Consider the following 20,000-nt stretch of genomic DNA (forward strand, 5'->3'; position numbering starts at 1 on the left):
ATAGAAGAATGTATTTTTACAATGGGAAATCCCAGCACTAACTAAAAGTATTAAAACATTCATAATGTGACTCCTATGTATATACTTCAAGAGCAAGACATTGTATGCAATCTGCTATAATATGTAGTTACCAATGTATTTTGTCAAAATTAGGCTTCCTTCGGGTGTAAGAAATAAAAACGGCATCTGCATCTATTTATATGCAAACATGGAGGAGAGTTTGCTGCAAAAAAGTACTCCAGTGCAATATTGCACTAGGAATGACACAATGGGCCCAATTCTGGTCTTGTGAGATTATCTAAGAAGTCTCGTCAGTTCTGTGAGGTTCCTCAGAATTTTGGAAAGGCAAATATTAGCTTGACATCTATTTATCTTTATTAGTTGGGTTCTGGTTGTGAATTAGACGTACATTTATTTTATAATTGGGCGCTGAGCATGTAAACCAATCAAATAATCAACATACATACATTGGCAATCTGCTAATCAGTTGATACATAATTATCACAATAAAACATTGGGAATCATAATTAATCTGATATAATCGCCAAATGGAAAGAAATGCATGACATAGTCACTGTTCCAACAAAAAACAAACAAATTAAAAAGTAACTTCATCCATTACACACATCTCATAAAAAGTCATGAAATAACGCAATGAAAGAGGAGTTTAAATAAACCCAGAAACAATCTATTCATTAAAGGGACAGTCTACACAATAATTTTTATTGTTTTAAAAGATAGATGATCCCTTTATTACCCATTTCCCTGTTTTGCATAACCAACAGTTATAATAATATCCTTTTAACCTCTGTGATTATCTTGTATCTAAGCCTCTGCAAAAGTGCCCCTTTTTTCAGTTCTTTTGACAGGCTTGCAGTCTAGCCAATCAGTGCCTGCTCCCAGATTACTTCACGTGCACGAGCACAGTGTTATCTATATGAAATATGTGAACTAACACCTTCTAGTGGTGAAAAACTGTTTAAATGCAATCTGAAAGAGGTGGGCTTCAAGGTCTAAGAAATTAGCATATGAACCTCCTAGGTTAAGTTTTCAACTAAGAATACCAAGAGAACAAAGCAAAATTGGTGATAATAGTAAATTGGAAAATTGTTTAAAATTACATGCTCTATCTGAATCATGAAAGTTTATTTTGGCCTAGACTGTCCCTTTTAAAGGGACATTATACACAAAAAATTTTTTCTTTGCATAAATGTTTTGTAGATGATCTATTTATATAGCCCATGAAGTTTTTTTTTTTTTTTTAAATATTTAGTTTTGCTTATTTTTAAATAACATTGCTCTGATTTTCAGACTCCTACACAAGCCCCAAAGTTTTATGTGAATACCGTCGGCTGCCTTCTCCAGCTTGCTCCTGACTGTAAAGGGTCTTTTCATATGCAAAAGAGGGGGGGGGTGTCTTTATTTCCCACTTGCAGTGGGCTTTCCAGCTACCTTTTCATCAGAGCTAAACTGAGAGCTTCTAAGTAACTTTTTAAACTGTTTTATACTGGATTTTTATATTGGTATCTTTGCATCGTATTCTTCATAGTAGTGTCTATTACATGCAGTTATATGAAAATGAGTGTATACTGTCCCTTTAAGAACAGGGCAGGTACTAAAATAAGAAAACAACAATATAAAAATAGCTCTATGAAATGCAAGTACATTATACCGCATAAAATGTTTGTCTCAGATTAAGATGTTTAATCTCAAATTTTAAAAAAATCTAATTTTACAGTAACATTAATATCATATCTTAACTGAATTACTTTTTTTTATCAAGCAAATACAATGTCCAATAATTGTCACATAGTGAGTGGTACAACATACTTTAAAATGATGGTAAACAAACGCTAGGATTTACAAACACTAAAAATAAAGTGGAGTTTGTCATCAGTTATATATAAAAAAATAAAGTGCCACGGCACAGCGCTCTTCTTCATGAGTTAACGATTGCACCACTAAACCAAAAGCGGTTTAGAGGTGCTGTTCCGTGGGCTTTTGTTGCCGCTGAGTTTAGCAATCTGCAGCGGCACAATCAGGGTGAGTGTTGTTTTTTTTTTTTTTTAGTAACTGATGACTTAAAGGGACAGTTAACACCCTATGCAACTTCACTCCATACCTTTAGATCAGGAATAGAAGATGCAGCTGCACCGCATCGCATGTTGATGAGCTCTAACGGTATAAGAGTAATCACCCAGAATACATATGTTTATTCTGTGTAGATATGGCCGCCAAACTCCCCCTACTGTTAGGTATTTCCTTTCCTTTTATTTGAATATTCCAATCACAATCCAATCCTCGGTTGGATTAGCAAGCGTTCAGAGAATCGCGCATGTGCAATGGATAATCACAGCAGCACTTACGATTTCAGCTTGCGTTTGCAAGCGGGCAGAAGATAATGCGCATGCGCATTATCAGAAACGGCAACGTCACCCTTTGGAACATGAACGAGCAGGGAAAATATTAGAGAAGGGGATGAAGGAGGATGGGGAGGAGTTTGGCGGCCATATCTACATGGAATAAACATTTGTATTTTGGTTGATTACTCCAATACTGTTAGTGTTTCAACATGCGATGCAGTGCAGCGGAATCCTCTATTCCTGATCTAAGGTATAGAGTTAAGTTACATCGAGTGTTGACTGTCCCTTTAAACTCCACTTTATTTTTGTTAAACGCTTGGATTTACCATCACTTTAATACAGCTACAAACTCTTTTATTAAGTATCTAAATATAATGTTAATTGCAAATACAGTAATATAGCAAAGAATGACTATTATTGATGCTGTGCATCACTTCTAGCAAATGATACTTTGTAAATGTTACTGAAAGTATATATGTAAACTTTTTTAAAGGGATATAAAAGAGCAATAATATGATCAATGTTGTTGTTGCACTTCTGCTTACGAAGAAATGGAAATAAGTGCACAAAAGAAAATGCTCTAATATGTTGGAGCATTTTATTACTGTGCTGTTTCTTGCATGTAACTTTTTTACCGCTGCAAATAGGATGGAGCCCACTCCAGAGCAGCAGTGCTCTACTGGGATCTAGCGTAACACATCTGGTGAGCCAATGACAAGAAACAAATGTATGTAGGCACCAATCACAAGCTAGCTCGTAGTGCACTACACTTCCTATGGATATGTACATATTTGGTTTAACAAAGTATACCAAGAAAACAAAGTAAATGCTATAATAGAAGTGAAATTAAATGTCTCAATCATTCATCCGAATATTGAAAGTTAAACTTTTGACTTTCCTATCCCTTTAAAGTCCACTCTGGAGCAGCTAAACACTTTTGTTCCAGAGATGGCTGTGACTGTTGATTAGTAGCTGTGTTCATATGCCGCACCCGATTTGCTCACTGATCTTTACCTGGGTTATAAACAAAGCTCTATTAAAGGACTGTAAATGCCTTAAAATGTGTATATACGTTTTGTTATGTGTAATGAAACAAACTTGCAGTATATTTGTTTTGCAACCGTTTCATGTAACTTTAAGCTCTGAAAATTGAGAAATTTCTAATTCTCAGAACATCAAATGCACCTGCTGACTTCTCAAGGCTAATTCTGATATCGGTCCCCAATTGCCTTTAACTGATAACTGCAAATAAATGCATTTTATACTAACTTTATGACTTATGGTCGTCTGCTGACTTAAGCCCAGAAAAAGGCAAGTGGTGGTGTTTGGCTATTGAAAATTGATTGCAGAAAAAAAGGACGTTAAAGGGGACAGTAAACATTGTAGACAATGTTACATGTGCAGAATTATGTAACACATAGGGGAGAGTCTTTTCTCTAAGAAGAAATGTAAAAACACATTTTTAAGGGCTAAAATTAAACTTACATAGTTAGCAAAGCCATCCTCTTCCATTTGGCGTTTGTTATTAAATAGTGTCATGTGCTTGCTGCAAATCACAGTGCGCCCGATCGAACCATTTAACTACATGGAGCGCACTATGTAAAGCTGTCTGCTTTTCTTAGCGCCCAGAGTGCCACATGTAGCTGAATGGTGTGATCAGGTGCACTGTTGTTTGACAGTGAGCATGTTGTGTGCTAGTTAAAAAAAAAAAAACTGCTCCGAAGAGGATGGCTTCGCTACCTAAGTATCATTTTAGCCCTTACATTTATTTTTACATTTTTCATACGGAAGGCTATTTCTGTTGCATAATTCAGAATTGCGTAACATTTTCTTTCTTTACTGTACCTTTAATTTGTTTTCAAAACGTTGACTTGGCTTATATGCTGTTCTATAGTGGCACAACAGAAATTTTATTACATCATGTTTACTGTACCTTAAAGGCAAAAGTGCAATAAAAAATACTCTAGCAGGATTTGTGAGTCACTCACTCACCCTCACTCATACTCACGCTTACACACACACTTCTTGACTTTACAAAATGGCCATCAAGAAAATTTCCAGTTTTAACAAACTACTCCGTTTTGAGTTGGTATTGAAATCTTCTATGAAACTTGTTTTTATCATTTTGTAAGATTTTAAACCATACTTTTTGTTTTTCAGCATTCCCCGTCTGATCCTTTTCTTGATAATACTATGCCGGATATGACTCGGATTAGTGGCCACAACGCCCCTTTAATGAATTCTGAAGATTTCTTACCATCCATGCAAACCAAGCCCCCGCAGAAGAAACGGAAGAAAAAAAACAACCACATTGCCGCGGACAAAGCTGGTAAAGGCTTAGGCCAGGAAGGTTTACCCGGGGAAAACCCAGAGTCACAACTCGAAGGTGCCCCTGAGGGGAAGAAAAAGAAAAAACCTAAAGCTAAAAAAGAACCAAAGGAGCCAAAAGAACCTAAAGAACCTAAAGCAAAGAAAGAGCCGAAGGAACCCAAGGCTCCAAAACAGCCCAAAACCCCTAAAGAGCCAAAAGAGAAGAAGGTGAAAAACACCACACCAAAAACAAAGACCAGCAAGAAAAGGTAAGAACCGTTATGTCCTGTTATTTCTTTGTTTCAGAGTAAAGCTGGCTAATCTGCAGTTGTTGTACTAAGGTTGCTTAAAGGGATACTAAACCCAATATTTTTCCATTCACGGTTTCTAATCAACTTTCTAATTTACTCCCATTATCTAATTTTCTTGGTTTTCTTGCTATCTTTATTTGAAAAAGCTAGAGTCTAAGCTAAGGCGCTGGCCCATTTTTGGTTCAGCATCCTTGATAGCATTTGCTGATTGGTGGCTAAATTTAACCACCAATCAGCAGTGTAACCTAGGTGCTGAACCAAAAATAGTCCAGTTCCTAAGCTTACATTCTATCTTTTTCAAAATAAAATAGCAAGAGAACGAAGAAAATTTGATTATAGGAGTAAATTAGAAAGTTGCTTAAAATTGACTCATGAAAGAAAAGATCTGGGTTTAGTATTCGTTTAAGGCACTAAGGGTGTGGAAGTGGGTATTACAGCTGGTTGGTTATGAGCAGGGATTTGTTTTTGCTGAAATTGTCCTTCCAGTTACATCTCTCTGCACAAATGTCGCCCTTTCTTGATGCCAGGCAAGTGGTAACATTGTAGTAGTTTAGTTTATTCAAATTAGCATTTCCACTTATACAGCTTTTTTATTTTAAACACATCTGCATATTAATCTCTCTCTAAGCTATGGATTGCTGTTTAACCTCTTGACTCTTCCCTGGCATTCATGGGGGTTAAACTGGTTTGCACCCATGGTGGCAGTATTTCCTTTGGCATCAGCTAGCACATGATATTGCTGCATCCACATTCTGTCCACAGCGTAATTGAGCCACTGACCCCCTGATGTCCCGGCTGTAACAACACGGTGGCTGCTATATTCCTGTTGAGCACAAATTACAGTAGTGAACAGTCATAATGTCATGGCAACGTGTTAGGTGACCCAGCAGGGCAGAGCTTCACTAGAGGAAGCTCAATTATTGAATATGAATTATTGGCTTTATTCGTCTCTGCTGCTAGTTCTTGTGTTACAAGGAAATTGACAGTTCATATGGCTAATTTTGACTTATTCTAATTAATTGTTTTCAAATGCTCTCAGGGCTCAACCTGAAGTAACACTTGTTGCAGTTCTTTGGATGATGTCTTAGGGCCTTGAAACCCAAAAATTTATTTTATGATTCATACAATTTTAAACAACTTTCCAGTATTTTTAGCTTCATTCTCTTGGTATCCTTTATTGAAAGAGCGACAATGCACTATTGGGAGCTAGCTGAGGACATTGGTAAGCCAATAACAAGAGGCAAATATTTTCAGCCACAAATCAGCAGCTAGCCCCCCAGCTTCCAGTTTACACAAACTGGAATCTGTAGACCTGGGTCTACAGCCAATCATTTGGGGCTTAGTTAGGAATCTGGAAATCAGCACAATGTTATAAAAACAACTATATATTGTTACAAAAACACTTCCAGATGGGCCATATAAATAAAACATCTACAAAACATTTCTGCAAAAAAAATCTAGTGCACAATGTCTCTTTAAATTCTTTTTTCTTTTTATCTTATATTGAAACTAGCAAGAAGCACTGCACATCTCATGCTTGAGTATTAAAAGGACAGTAAATGAAGTTTGCAATATATTGCATATGAAAAGACAGATTTATACAAACAGGAGCTGCAGGAATTTGTAGACATCAGTATACACCTAAAACTTTGGGGCTTGGTTAGGAATCTGAAAATGAGCACCATGTTATTTAAAAAAACAAAAAAGCAACGCAATTGCTCAGAAAGCTGAAGGTGCTTGTATTATCTGGTAAAGATTGTTTACATCATTGCTGACATGATACAAACCCCACTGGCTTTCTGAGCAGCCGTAGTATTTAAAATGCTGTTGCACCAAATGTCTAGCTATGCTGCACATGCAGAGAAAAATGCTAACACTAAAACAGTGATCACTTTTGGAAGAAGCATTTTTGCCAAAAATATGTATAATGTAAATGTTTCTATTCAAAGATGTAATTCATCTATGTGTATTTTAATTTTGACTGGAATGTCCCTTTTAGTGCTTGATAGAATATATCAGCAGCAATAAGATGACACATGCACACTTTTTTTTTTTTTAGCATGAGCTTGGTAAAAGTTTGCCTTGTAATTCTACTGTTGGAATGGTGCAGTGACTTAATGCCTGGGGATGCAAGGGGAAGGATGTAGAACGTAGGCTGGCACACTATCCAGATTACAGATGTTGTTCATTTTCTAATGTTAACCTTTACAAGGACATTAAACACAAAATCATTCCCTTCCTCTATCTAGTCATGAGTGCCATCACTGCATTCCAGTGCTGAAGAGTTTGCACATGTGCGTGCAACAACTCTTCTTCAGATACCCACAATATAGCCTAGGTTCAATAAATACAGATACCATAATTAGAGGGAGGTGTTTAAAAGGAAACAGTGCTCCTTTAGTAAAAAAATAAATAAAAAATACTGTAGCCACTGCCTATATTAACAATTTTTTTTACCTGCTAGAGTATATCAAATTGTTTGCGAATAGCTCCTTTACCTTTTATTTTGGCATGTGAAATAGCTGTTTTTTCCTGTTGTATCCCTACCTATAATGAAAGTTTCTATACTTAAGTATTGGTTATAACAAAGCTATGTAAACATAGCTAGCAGAATAAATTACACTCCCAGTGGGGGTTAGGAGAGTAATAAAATGTTAATTTTCAATTGTTCTCTTTAAGCATTGGAGTTTGGTTTACAGACAAAATATAAAGAAGCATTTTGTGTACAGAAAGTAATAAAATAAGTAGATCTGAATTCCCTGGAAGCTCAGCCCATTTTAATGGGTTGTGGTTTAAAAACCCCCAAAACCAGCTATTTCATATACAAAATTAAACCTAAAGAAAATTTGAATACATTTGCTCTGCATCTGTATTAACAAGTGATTTTAAACATATTAAAGGAAAACAATTTTGCAGTGCACTGTCCCTTTAAGTTGCATTTTGCCTTTTCTGAGCATGGGCAAGAAACTGACTAGAAGTAATCATGAAGGAGCACTGGAACCGGTGTCTTCAATAAAAGTCAAAACATTTCATTAACAAATCAATATAAAAACTCCAATAAGGCAAATTGCAGACAGTGATCTGTCACTCGTTCTTGCTACCAAAGTAACAAACAGCTTACACGCTTCATCAACAACGCTGTACTTGTAAGTGGTCTTCCTGTTTCTCTAGCATTCACTTGAAGCCAGCTCACGTCAAGCTAGATATGACTGGGCTGTGGCAAGAAATAATGGACACTGCTCAAATGAAGTTAAAAAAAAATAAATTTAAAATCTTTTTAAAATGATGAATACATATTGCAATGATTTTATTATTCCCTTAGCTACGGGAATTTCAGAGAAAAACTTGCCCAAAGTACTGGAGAATTTTTATCATTTTTAATTTTTGCTATCATTCCGTTTAAGCAGAAATAAAGCCTTTTTTGTTTAAATTGATCTACTGTAACCCCATTTTAGTATATTTGATGCTAAAAATGATCAGAAAAAAATATACCTATTCCCTCCACCCCCCTTTTTATTATTATTATTATTATTATTATTATTATTATTATTATTATTATAATATAGTTTTTGTTTCTGCAGTGTAGGGATCCCTCCTTACATCTCCTGGAGCCTCCTCTCCCAAACCGCTCCCACTATACCTCATAAAATGTGTTGCTGAGAGCCAGTCTGCCAGTAACAAATTGTGATTTTTATATTTCAATATTTATTAAATATATATTTTTCTGTAGTGTAGGTTTTCTCCTCTCCCCTTACAAGTGATCAATAGTTCTATGCAGTGTAGGGTCCCAACTCTCACTCCAACCTATATTTTTCTGTAGCGTAGAGGCTCATCAGTGCTTCCTTACCATATGAAGGCAGATGCCTTGTGCCCCATGGTCTAAGCTGACAGCAATATTCGCATTCATGCTGGATGTAGGAGCTACGCCAGCATAATATGCTGGGCAAAGTAGACTTAGTACTTAAGTCCATTTGGCACAAGGGGTTAAGTATAAGCCACTGCTTTGTTTTTTGGACTGTTTTAATGATCTAAAACGGAAACAGAGCGCAAGCTCTGACTCAAGTGGATTTTTTAATTTGTTTTTTTTTTAAAGCAAGCGCTATAACAATTGCACTTTGGTGACGTGAAACTCATATTTTTTCTTTCATGATTCAGATAGAGCATGTGATTTAAACAACTTTGTGATTTACGTCTATCATTTTTTCTTAGTTTTTTTATCTTTTATTGAAAAGCAGGAACATAAGCTGAGGGGCCTGCCCATTCTGGATGACTATATGGCAGCAGTTTTGTAAGAATCTTATCCATTTGCAAGAGCACTAGATGGCAGCACTATTTCCTGCTATGTAGTTCTCCAGACACCTACCCAGGTATCTCTTCAACAAAGAATATCGTAGCAACAAATAAGATAATAAAAGAATTGGAAACTTTTTAAAAAAATGTGTATGCTCTGTCTGAATCGCAAAAGTTGTTTCATATTCCTTTAGTATATACAATGTCAAGCATAACATCAATGCAAATGATCCTCTACTGAGGCCTCAGGTCCATGTCCCGTAGTGACGGTGGAGTGGGGGGGAAAAGCCAGCAATCCTTTGTCAGAAGCATTTCAAAACTGCTACCCCTTCAGTCAGATGGTCAGAAAATCTGTGTTTCATCCACTGCCCACACAGACTTCATCAAAAGGTTGACCTTTCCTCTTGATAAAGTCTGTGCTTGCAGTGGATGAAACACGTAGAGTTTTAGACCCTCCACGTCGTATTGGGATGTGGACTTAAAGCCTATCGAGGGTTAGGGGAGCGCTCAGTAAGAGGATCTTTTGCATTGATGATATGTTTGACATTGTATATACTAAGTGCATTTCTTATAGCGCTTGCTTTATAAATAATAATTCACTTGAGTCGGAGCTTGCGCTCTGTTTCTTTTTTAGATCATTTCTACAGCTGAATTACTTGAATTCAAGGGCGTTCAGGTTGATTGAGGAGCTGCAGCAACGCAAGTGACATATATATGGATTGTACAAGTACTGTTTTATGATTACAAATTGAGAATCTCTATTGTTTGTTCTAATTAAAAAAATTAGTTGTGGTAGCGCTGGTTTTACCTTGTAGTGTATTACGACGGTTTTATATCCCTTTAATGTCCCTTTTAAGATGAATAGAACACTGTGTAACATGTTCAGTTTACAGAAAACTAAATATTCTTATTTATAAGAAGTACATCTATAAACTAAGGGAAATTGGTTATATATTTCGATTTGTATTGCCAATCCTTTTGGTGCTTCTATTGCAAAGTGCTGTGTACACAGACAGGGGGCTTTCTATAGCAAACATATGTTCAGGTATAAATAACTACAGAAGAAGCTCAAGAGGAAATTCACCAACATTTGATTTCTTCATTTGTATTCAAACTGTCTTAGATCTATTTTGAATAGTTTTCAAACATCTGAATCTGTTTTTCAAGCTGCGACCAATGTTGGAAACACATAATTTCCAGATGGAATCACAGTTAGAAGTACCTAATCCAAATCGTCTCAGCAACACTTTTTTTTTTTTTTTTTTTTTTTTTTAGGATTAAAAAATAGTTCAGATTAGTGCTTGCCTTTGCTGTGTTTTCTGAGAATGTTGTAGTTTTTAGAGTTTTTAAAATCTCAAACAAGAATCTTTATTTTTATAAAGTTCAATCATGTGACATTGTCACCTGTTTTGTAACCCTGCTTAACCCTTTGGCTACCAGAGAGAACAGCATAATTTCTGCCATATCACCATGAATTAGTCACCCTTGCGTTCTACACAAGTAGTGTCATTGGAAGAGTTGTTTTGATAATCCCTTATCACCCTGATAGCCATTTTCATTTTTAACTAAAATTTAGTGCATTTAAAGTGAAGGTAAACTTTGATGAATGAGAGCCCGTTTTTTAAAAATACTATTAAAAACAGGGGCACTTTCATTCATCAAAGTTTAGAAGCAGCCGTTTTGATTTGAAAAACTTACCTTTGTTTTTTTCACAGCCAGAGCAGCTTCCCACATCCAGAGAGCCTCTCTTCACACATCAATGACTAATCCAGCTTCATCCAATCACGGATTTCCTCCCAGGGTAGTCATTGCCTGATGTCATGCCGTGATTGGAGGAAGCTGGATTAGTCATTGATGTGTGAAGAGAGGATCTCCGGATAGGGGAAGCTGCTCTGGCTGTGCAAAGAGGTAAGTTTTTTTTTTTTTTTTTTTTATCAAAACGGCTGCTTAGTTAACTTTGATGAATGAAAGTGCCCCTGTTTTTAATAGTATTTTTTTAAAAAACGGGCTTTCATTCATCAAAGTTTACCTTCACTTTAACTACTTTAATACAATTAGAGCTCCTGCATTTATAAAATACATTTACTTAATTGTAAACTGTACAATGCAAGACACCCCTTTCCAGATGTCACATTGTATTCAATTGTATGTTGAAGATATACAAGTGTTACAATATATTGCTTAAGGAGGGTAATTAGAAAGTTAAACCTTTTTCTCCTGCTAGTTTTACATTAAAATTTAAATCTCCTGGTACTGATTGCTTCATTGTGTCACTTTGCACAGTTTAAAGATACTGTACATGTTTAACTGTACAACTGTTTTCTGTAGGACTGGATCATTCTGTTCTTGAGTCAGAACACAGTCTTGTATCCATCTTGGAAATGCTATGTTTTTAATTGCATTTTGTTGGTGGTGTTAGACATTGATGGATTTTGAAAAGATCTATGGGGCTGCTACCAAGTTTCATTTTTTTTTTTTAAAGATCTTACCGTGGTTATTCCACACAGTGTCGCTTAAAGGGCAGGAACATTAAAATCTTTCATGATTGAGGGCGCACGATTTAAAGAAATAAAATAATAATAAAAATAATAATAAATAAATATTAAAGTATACAGTGGTGCATGTAGCTGGTAAAACATTGTCACAAACTTTAAATACTGTTGTGCTGAAGACTTGCACCATCCTGAGTCTCTTTGTCAACATAGTATACCAAAGGGGGTGGGACGGGGGGTTATAGCTAAACCTAGGTAGGCTCATATGCTAATTTATAAGCCCTTTAAGGACACCTCTTATCTCAGGGCATTTTGACAGTTTTCACAGCTAGGCAGCACTAGTTCATGCGTGCCATATAGATAACAATGTGCTCACTTATAAGAGGGCACTAACGGGCTAAAATGCAAGTCTGAGAAGAGAAATGAAATAAGGGGGCAGCCTGCAGAAGCTTAGATACAAGGTAATCAGAGGTACAAAGTATATTACTATAACTGTGTTGGTTATGCAAAATTATGAAATAAGTAATATAGGGATTATCTATCATTTAAAACTATGAAAACTCTGGAGTAGGCTGTACCTTTTAAAAAATAAATAAAATAAAAATAAAAAAATTGTTTAAATTTTACTATCTGAGTCTATATTTTTTTTTAATATATATTGACTTTTGTGTCCCTTTAAGAAAACAGGGCATATGGCTTTACAATATCACCACCCACAAAACTGTGGGCACCAAGGCTTAATGCCTCTTTCGTGTTGCAAGAATTTCATGGTTAAAGGGATATGAAACCCAAACTATTTCATGATTCAGATCGAGCCTGCATCTGTAAGCAACTTTCTTGTTTTACTTCTATTAATATTTTTAAGTTCTCTTGGTATCGTTTGTTGAAAAGCAGGGATGTATGCGATGGAGCTGGCCCATTTCTTGCGCACTATATGGCAGCAGTATTTGCAAGAGCACTAGATGGCAGCACTATTTGCTGTCATGTAGTGCTCCAGAGGCCAACCTAGGTATCTCTTCAACATAGAATATCATGGGAACAAAGCAAAATAATAGAAGTAAATTGGAAACATTTTAAAAAAAATAGTATGCTGTCTAAATGACAAAAAAGCTTGGATTTCATATCCCTTTAACTGTTTTAGTCAGTTTTTTTTCCAGGGGCCACTACAATATTTCCAGTGAGAACCAGTAAAATGTCTAAAGTCGTGTACCAATCCCAATTCTATACCTTGTATTCCTTATACAGCCTGCAGTCCTGTACTAAAGCCCCTTTAATCAGTGGCTGTACGTGAAAATGAATACAGAACTAGCTAGACACGATGTGCACAGCATTAAAGCCCTAAGGACACGCCAGGCTCTTCTGGAGCACACTTGGGGCTTGAGCATCTAGCTGCACCCCTCCAGCAATGCCCCTGGTGCTGTAGGTAATAAACCTATTGAATAGATTCCGATGAAGGTTTTACTGCCTGTTGGTCCTTATAAGGATGTTCAACACCATTACAACTCTCTCAATGAAACCTAAACATTTGAATTGGTTTTAACCCCTTTATTAACACATGCTCTCCCCTCCCGTGCAGTTTCTGAGCTTATTCTTAGGCATCGATTGGTGGATGTGCTCTGTGCACAAAAGTACCAGTAAATCAAGCTATTGCACAAAAGGTTACTTCTAAATCAAGTTCTGAGAATAAGAAATTGAGTTAATATATCTTTTGACAGACTTGCATTTTAGCCAATCATTGCTGACTCATAAATAACTCCACCGGGGGTGAGCACAATTTTATCTATATGGAACACATGAACTAGCTGTGAAAAGCTAATAAAATGCACTGAGATAAGAGGCAGCCTTTCAGGGCTTAGAAATTAGCATATGAGTCTACCTAGGTTTAGCCTTCAACAAAATACCAAGAGAACTAAACAAATGTGTTGATAAAAGTAAATTGGAAAGTTGTTTAAAATGACATGCCCTATATGAATCGTGACAGTTTTTAATTTTGACTAGACTGTCCCTTTAAGGCTGAAGCAGCCTTCTTTTAACACACTGCATTGCAGATTGCTTTGCAGTAGTATCCTAAGGCTGTACATCTCAAGCACACTGACTTTCATATCCCTTTAATTATTAGTATATTTATATGGGAAGAAAGATCCAATACTGCTGGATAGTGCTTTATTATATATCTGTCTTCTGAAGTTACCAACTTCCTGAACTGTAATGGATCCACCCCGGTGTTTGAGCTATCAAGAGACGCCTGTCAGACTTCGATGATTAGAGCTAGACAAAAAGTCTTGCTTATCTCGCTGACACATTACAGCTCTGCACAATCCAAGAGTTTGTCGCTGAAGGAAACACTCGAAGAATTTACAGCAGTGAATCAGTTGACCAAAACTCAGAGTAGGATTTAGAATTCTTTCAGAAAGGTTAAAGTTTTTTTTTAATATATGAAAAAACAATGGTGATTATTTGTGATGCTGTTGCATTTTTAAAAATGCAGAAAACACATATTTTAATATTTTTTTTTTTAATTATGTGTAGGAAAACTTTGCAATATATTTAATTTGCACATATTTAATATAGTTTGTCTTTAAAATTAAGTTTTATAAAGCCGCTAACTGCCACATCTATCCACGATTGCCTTCTGTGGAGCTTATCAGATAAGAAACTGCAAAACAATGGTCTTTTTTTTTTTTTTTTTATTAAACATAATGATCATGACTAGCCTGGTCTACTTCAGTGGTGAGTGGAGTTTGGCCATGGAAAAACAGTTGCAGCAAACCAGGTGTTATTACATTCCAAACCTTTTCAAACTTGCTTGCTATGTTAATTTATTGCAAATCCGTGATTATTATTTTTTTAAATGCTATTTGTGCGTGATTTTAAAGCCCGTTTTAAACTTCTGCAAATGTGCTGGACTACACAACATCTGAGAACCAAGCAGTAAATGGAACAGTTCCTTTTTTCTTTTTCTATCACCCTTGATCTCCGCTTGCCCCATTAACTAATTAAAGGAGAGGCAGCGCTACCATTGATATTACACCAAAGGTGGGAGCTGCTTTGTCACAACACGGATCCATTACCATCTATGCTAGCTGTGGTATTTGGCTTTAATCTAATGACGTTACCAATTGTGCTGTTGAAAGGTTTTGTAAAATTACAATGTAGGAGCTCGATTTGCACAAACACTTTACTGCAATCGCAGCAAAAGACTGCGAGATTGGTCTTTTTAATGCGGCTCGTATAACGTTAATTTATTAGTGCAATATGTGAGAGTCTGTTTATGTATAAACTACAGCAATGAACATGATATGCACGTGACAGACTGACAATTAGCGGAACTCTGGTTCAAGTTCATGATCTTTGCTGTATACTCTGAATAATAATATATCAGTTTTGTCCCATTAATACTTTATATATGACAATTGTGTTCATATTTTATTCCACCATAATGATTTATTTTTAATTACAATTTGCTAATTTAACTGTTGCTTTTCACTATTCTATACTGACTCCTTTGACAGTTTGCTATGAAGACATCACAACTATACACTTATTGTATTTGACAGCCACATTTCCAATGAGGTTTCTTTAGGTTTTTTATTTTTTTTATAATATATATTCAAAAGCTCACCGGCATTGGAGAGAGATCAATTAAATTATTTGGGATTTATTAGGCCTTATAATGTAATGTAAGCATCAAGAACCCAGCATGGTGAGATAAATATCTTTCTAATTAAAATTTCTGTTCCTAAGATTAAAGGGATACTAAATCCAACATTTTCTTTAATGATCCCTTTAGAGCATGCAATTTTAAGCAACTTTCTAATTTACTATTATCAATTTTTCTTTGATCTCTTGCTATCTTTATTTAAAAAGCAGTAATGTAAAGCTAAGAAGCCGGTCCATTTTTGATACATAACCAGGGTTATGCTTGCTTATTGGTTGGCTGTATGTAGTCACTAATATGCAAGCACTATCCAGGGTGCTGATCCTAAACTGGACCGGCTCCTAAGATTTACATTCCTGCTTTTTTAAATAAAGATAGCAAGAGAATGAAGAAAAATTGTTAATAGGAGTAAATGGGAAAGGTACTCTATCTGAATCATGAAAGAAGAAAAAAATGGGTTTAGTATCCCTTTAAGGACCATACTGACGAGATGTCTTAGTAAATCTCGCATTAGTCGAGAGCTTTTGAGGCCCTTTGTCTGGTAGATAATTTAGGAGCTAGAAGCCAGGGGGAAGATGTTAATATATAAAAAGATATGTGGTCATTCCAAATGTGTGGCGTTAGAAGAAACCTTTTAGGATATATCAAAGCCTGTGGTAAGTATTATAAGGAAATGTAAATAAGTTCCACCTCTACAATAGTGCTCACAGATGCACCACTCCCCTTCACTGTTGGTACAGCAGTATAAGTTACACCTGGCTGCCATGTTTCTATATTGCAGCCAGGCTCAGAATTCTGTACTGATCCTTCTGACAGTTTACTGTGGAAGCAGGAAAATTGAGCAGTTCCTTGTGTTTTTTTAAGGTGCTAATGATTAAAAACTACTGTAAATATTTTATGAGCACCATTTCTATGATGTTTTTTTATTTTTGTCTGGTTAGAGCAGAAGTACCTTGTAACCCCTTAAAGTATCACTAAAGTCAAAATTACATTTTCATGAATGAGTATGCAATTTTAAACAATTTTCCAATGTACTTCTGTTCTCAAATTTGCTTTGTTTACTTGATATCCTTTGTTGAAGAATACAGCCAGGTAGGCCGATAAGAGCTTAGGAGGTTTCACGTGTTAGCAGATACTGCTGCCAGATGGCTAGACACACACACACTAACCTACGATTACTCTTTTGTTAAGTGCAACAATAGAACTAAGCAAAATTTGAAAATTGTCACAGGCACAGCCCACACCTTGATATGACATTTACTAGGAACAGTGATTTTTGTTGATTCTGTAGACTAGTGTGTACCATGGAAACCCAGAGGGATGGTAGAGTATTGCAACTACTTACACATTAGTCCTGAACTAACTCCCATAAGTACGCTATAATATCAATACGGTTTGTGGCTGCATGATTAACCTTAGACAGTCTAGTAACCATAGTTTTATTTACATATGAAACCTTCCCTTTAAAGGGACAGTCTACACCAGAATTTGTATTGTTTAAAAAGATAGATAATCCCTTTATTACCCATTCCCCAGTTTTGCACAACCAACACAGTTATATTAATAAATTTTTTACCTCTGTGATTGCCTTGTATTTAAGCCTCTGCAGACTGCACCCTTATTTTAGTTCTTTTGACTGACTTGCATTTTAGTCAATCAGTGCTGACTCCTAGGTAACTCCATGGGCATGAGCATATTATCTATATGGAACACATGAACTAACGCCCTCTAGTTTTGAAAAAAAAATGTCAAAATGCATTCAGATAAGAGGTGGCCTTCAAGAGTTAAGAAATTAGCATATGAGCCTACCTAGGTTTAGCTTTCAATTAAGAAAACAATACAAAGAACAAAGCAAAATTGATGATAAAAGTAAATTGAAAAGTTGTTTAAAATAAAATGCCCTATCTAAATCATGAAAGTTTATTTTTGACTGTCCCTTTAAATAATCACCTTTTTGTAAAATGTCAGGTAGGGGTTTTCATGGGACATCACCTAAAGGGAATTTTGAATCTTCTAAATATCTTTCTTTGCATAACAGTCTTAGGTTCTGTAAAGTAACATTTTGGTAAATATTTCCAATATTAACTACTATATAGGTTCACTAACCTTTGTTTTATTTGATAAGATTACAAACGAATGTTACCACATGTATGTGTATCTGTAGGTACATTGTAAAAACACATACTTCATTTTATTTTATTTTTTTCTTCCTTTTACTGTGCACAAAATGGTTGCTGTGTTTTACCCCCCTTCTATGTAAGCAGTGGTTTTCCAGTTGAGCGGGTTTATGAAATTAAGAACGCTAGTCATGAACATTTATAAAGCACGCTTTGATTTCACTCACAGCTCTGAGGGACAAAAGTTGCCTCTGGTTCTCCCCTCCTCCTCCTCCTGTGCCTCCAGCCTCTCTTCCACCAAGATAGGGAGAACCTTGTTTATCCATCTATATGCCAGGTATGGGGCAACCACAAGGCACTTCCAAGCCCTTTTATCCAAGGCAGGTGCCTAGGACAGATGGGAATGGGTTAAATAATCATATCATATATATTTAGATTTTTATTATTCTTATTTCTAGATTCTGTTTTGCATTGATTCAGAAGAATAAATATAAAATAAATAACTAAAAGGGACCACAAAATGCGGCAGCGCAGGTGTTGCCAATGTTTGGAAGCTGATTGAGGGAAGCAGATGGCTTGAGTCAGTGGCATCCAGCCAAAAGAGCAGGTGCTGGTCACGTGAGTGCTGGTTACCAGGGTAATGTGATTGCTCTTGGCGTGCAGATGAAAGGAAAGGGGCCCAGCGTTCAGCTGTAGTGTTGTATAATTTGTGGCAGTTAGAGCGGAAATAAAGGCTGGAAATGGAGCCTCATGCTAGGGGAGACTTCTGTCCATGTGCAGTATAAACACTGGGACAGTTGGGAAGAGCTGTGTCTTGGTTTCTCAGAGAGGGAGGTTTTTATCTCCTGTCTAGTTGTTTTCCATTTAACCTCTTGGCTTCTGAAATACTTCAACTTTTTTATGTGTATCAAGGAAGCGAAAAACTTTAAGCTTGTTTTTAACTTTATTTCAGACATTGATTTTAGAAGTGTCTACTCATTTTTTTTTCTTTTAAGCTGCATCCATATTCATTTGTTTTAGTGAACTTATTACTGACTATTTTGTTTCTGGTTAAACTGTTTTGCAAATCAGAAACTGAACTTTTTGTGGCTGCTGCTAGAGTTGTTCTAATCTGTAAGGCAAACAAAGAATTTGTTCTCTTACAATGGCCTTGTAGATGTTAATAACAATAACCATGAGGCACTGCTGTATTTTAAAGGATTACTCTCTGTGAGGATGCACACTGCTGCGATGGCTGTTTTTATATTCCCTTGTCCGGGGCATATTTCTAGTTATGTTTGATTTAATCTGTAAAATATTTCTGTATATTTCAGGAATTACTAGTTTGTCATTACCACCTCTGCTGGAAGACTATTCCATGAATCCATGTCATCGCAATGGCAAACTTAGTCATGATCTTGCTACTGCTGTCAAATTTTAAATTTAAAAAGCAGCAATTGGCTGTCTCTTCTGGAAATACCTTTGTCACAAAATGTATTAGATCCTTATATATTATAAGCTAAGATGAGCAGTTTCCTGTGTGTGTTTGACTCCTCAAAACCTGCTAACCCTAAAATTCAGTGTTTTTCATACATTGTACTCTACTTTTAATCAAAGGTAATGTCATGTTTTCACCAGTTAGTATTTTTTTTTAATTTATTTTCTTATTTTGAGTGGATCATTTTGTTCGACCCATGCACACACCTTTCTTCTAAGGAAAAACCTGGAGTTTATTAGCGCTGTGGTATAGAAAAAGACATGGAGGGAGGCAGAGCAATAAAATGAACAAACTGCTTATTTTACATTCAGTATATTACAGGGCTCAATATAACCAACCATTCTTTAGAAATGTTATTTATATGATTAAACATGACCCTGTATTTTTCTTTATGCATCCTGCGGATTACTAAATTTCATTTAGAAAATCTTTGACTTACAGTTTTTAATTTATGACTTTGTCCTTCAATCAGCTGCTATTTATATACACACATTAGAGTATCTGGTGTTTTTGTGTTGCCTTTTCAGTATCCTGTTTAAGGCAGTGATCTCATCCTGGTTTCACCAACAAGAGACTTCTACTAGCTGGCTTATCACGATCTGAATAATAATTTGTGCCTTTATCCACACAGCTTGCTAAACATGTCTGATACTGGAAATAAAAGCAAAATACCCACAGAACACTGAACAGGATGGTAAAAGTGTGGAAAAGGTCCCATAGAGCCTAACATCTACACCACTCCTGTCCTTAGTCCTCCCTAAGAGACCCAATGTTCAGGATTACCTTTTGTGTGAGAGCAGGTGAAATAACCATGTTTATTAATCTTCTTATTCTACCTGTGCTCTAGTTCAGATATCCTCAAAATCTGGCTTGTTAGGGGAGGCCTGAAAACCAGTAGTCTACACTGATAAGGACGACTTGACATTAAACTAAAAATGTCAATTATTGAGATATGAGAGATCTATTTTAACTTGGTTTGAAT

The 20,000-nt window shown here is 36.0% G+C and overlaps 1 protein-coding gene across 1 annotated transcript in view; it reads left to right on the forward strand.

The window, feature by feature from the left end:
- The window catches only part of CHD7 (chromodomain helicase DNA binding protein 7), a 309,908-nt gene that overhangs the window by 122,286 nt on the left and 167,622 nt on the right, over window positions 1-20,000 (forward strand). The window contains 1 exon segment of the mRNA XM_053715068.1: window positions 4,524-4,942. Within this exon segment, the coding sequence (XP_053571043.1) occupies window positions 4,524-4,942 (419 nt within the window).

The sequence above is a fragment of the Bombina bombina genome, chromosome 5, assembly GCF_027579735.1.
Source record: "Bombina bombina isolate aBomBom1 chromosome 5, aBomBom1.pri, whole genome shotgun sequence".
NCBI lineage: Eukaryota > Metazoa > Chordata > Amphibia > Anura > Bombinatoridae > Bombina > Bombina bombina.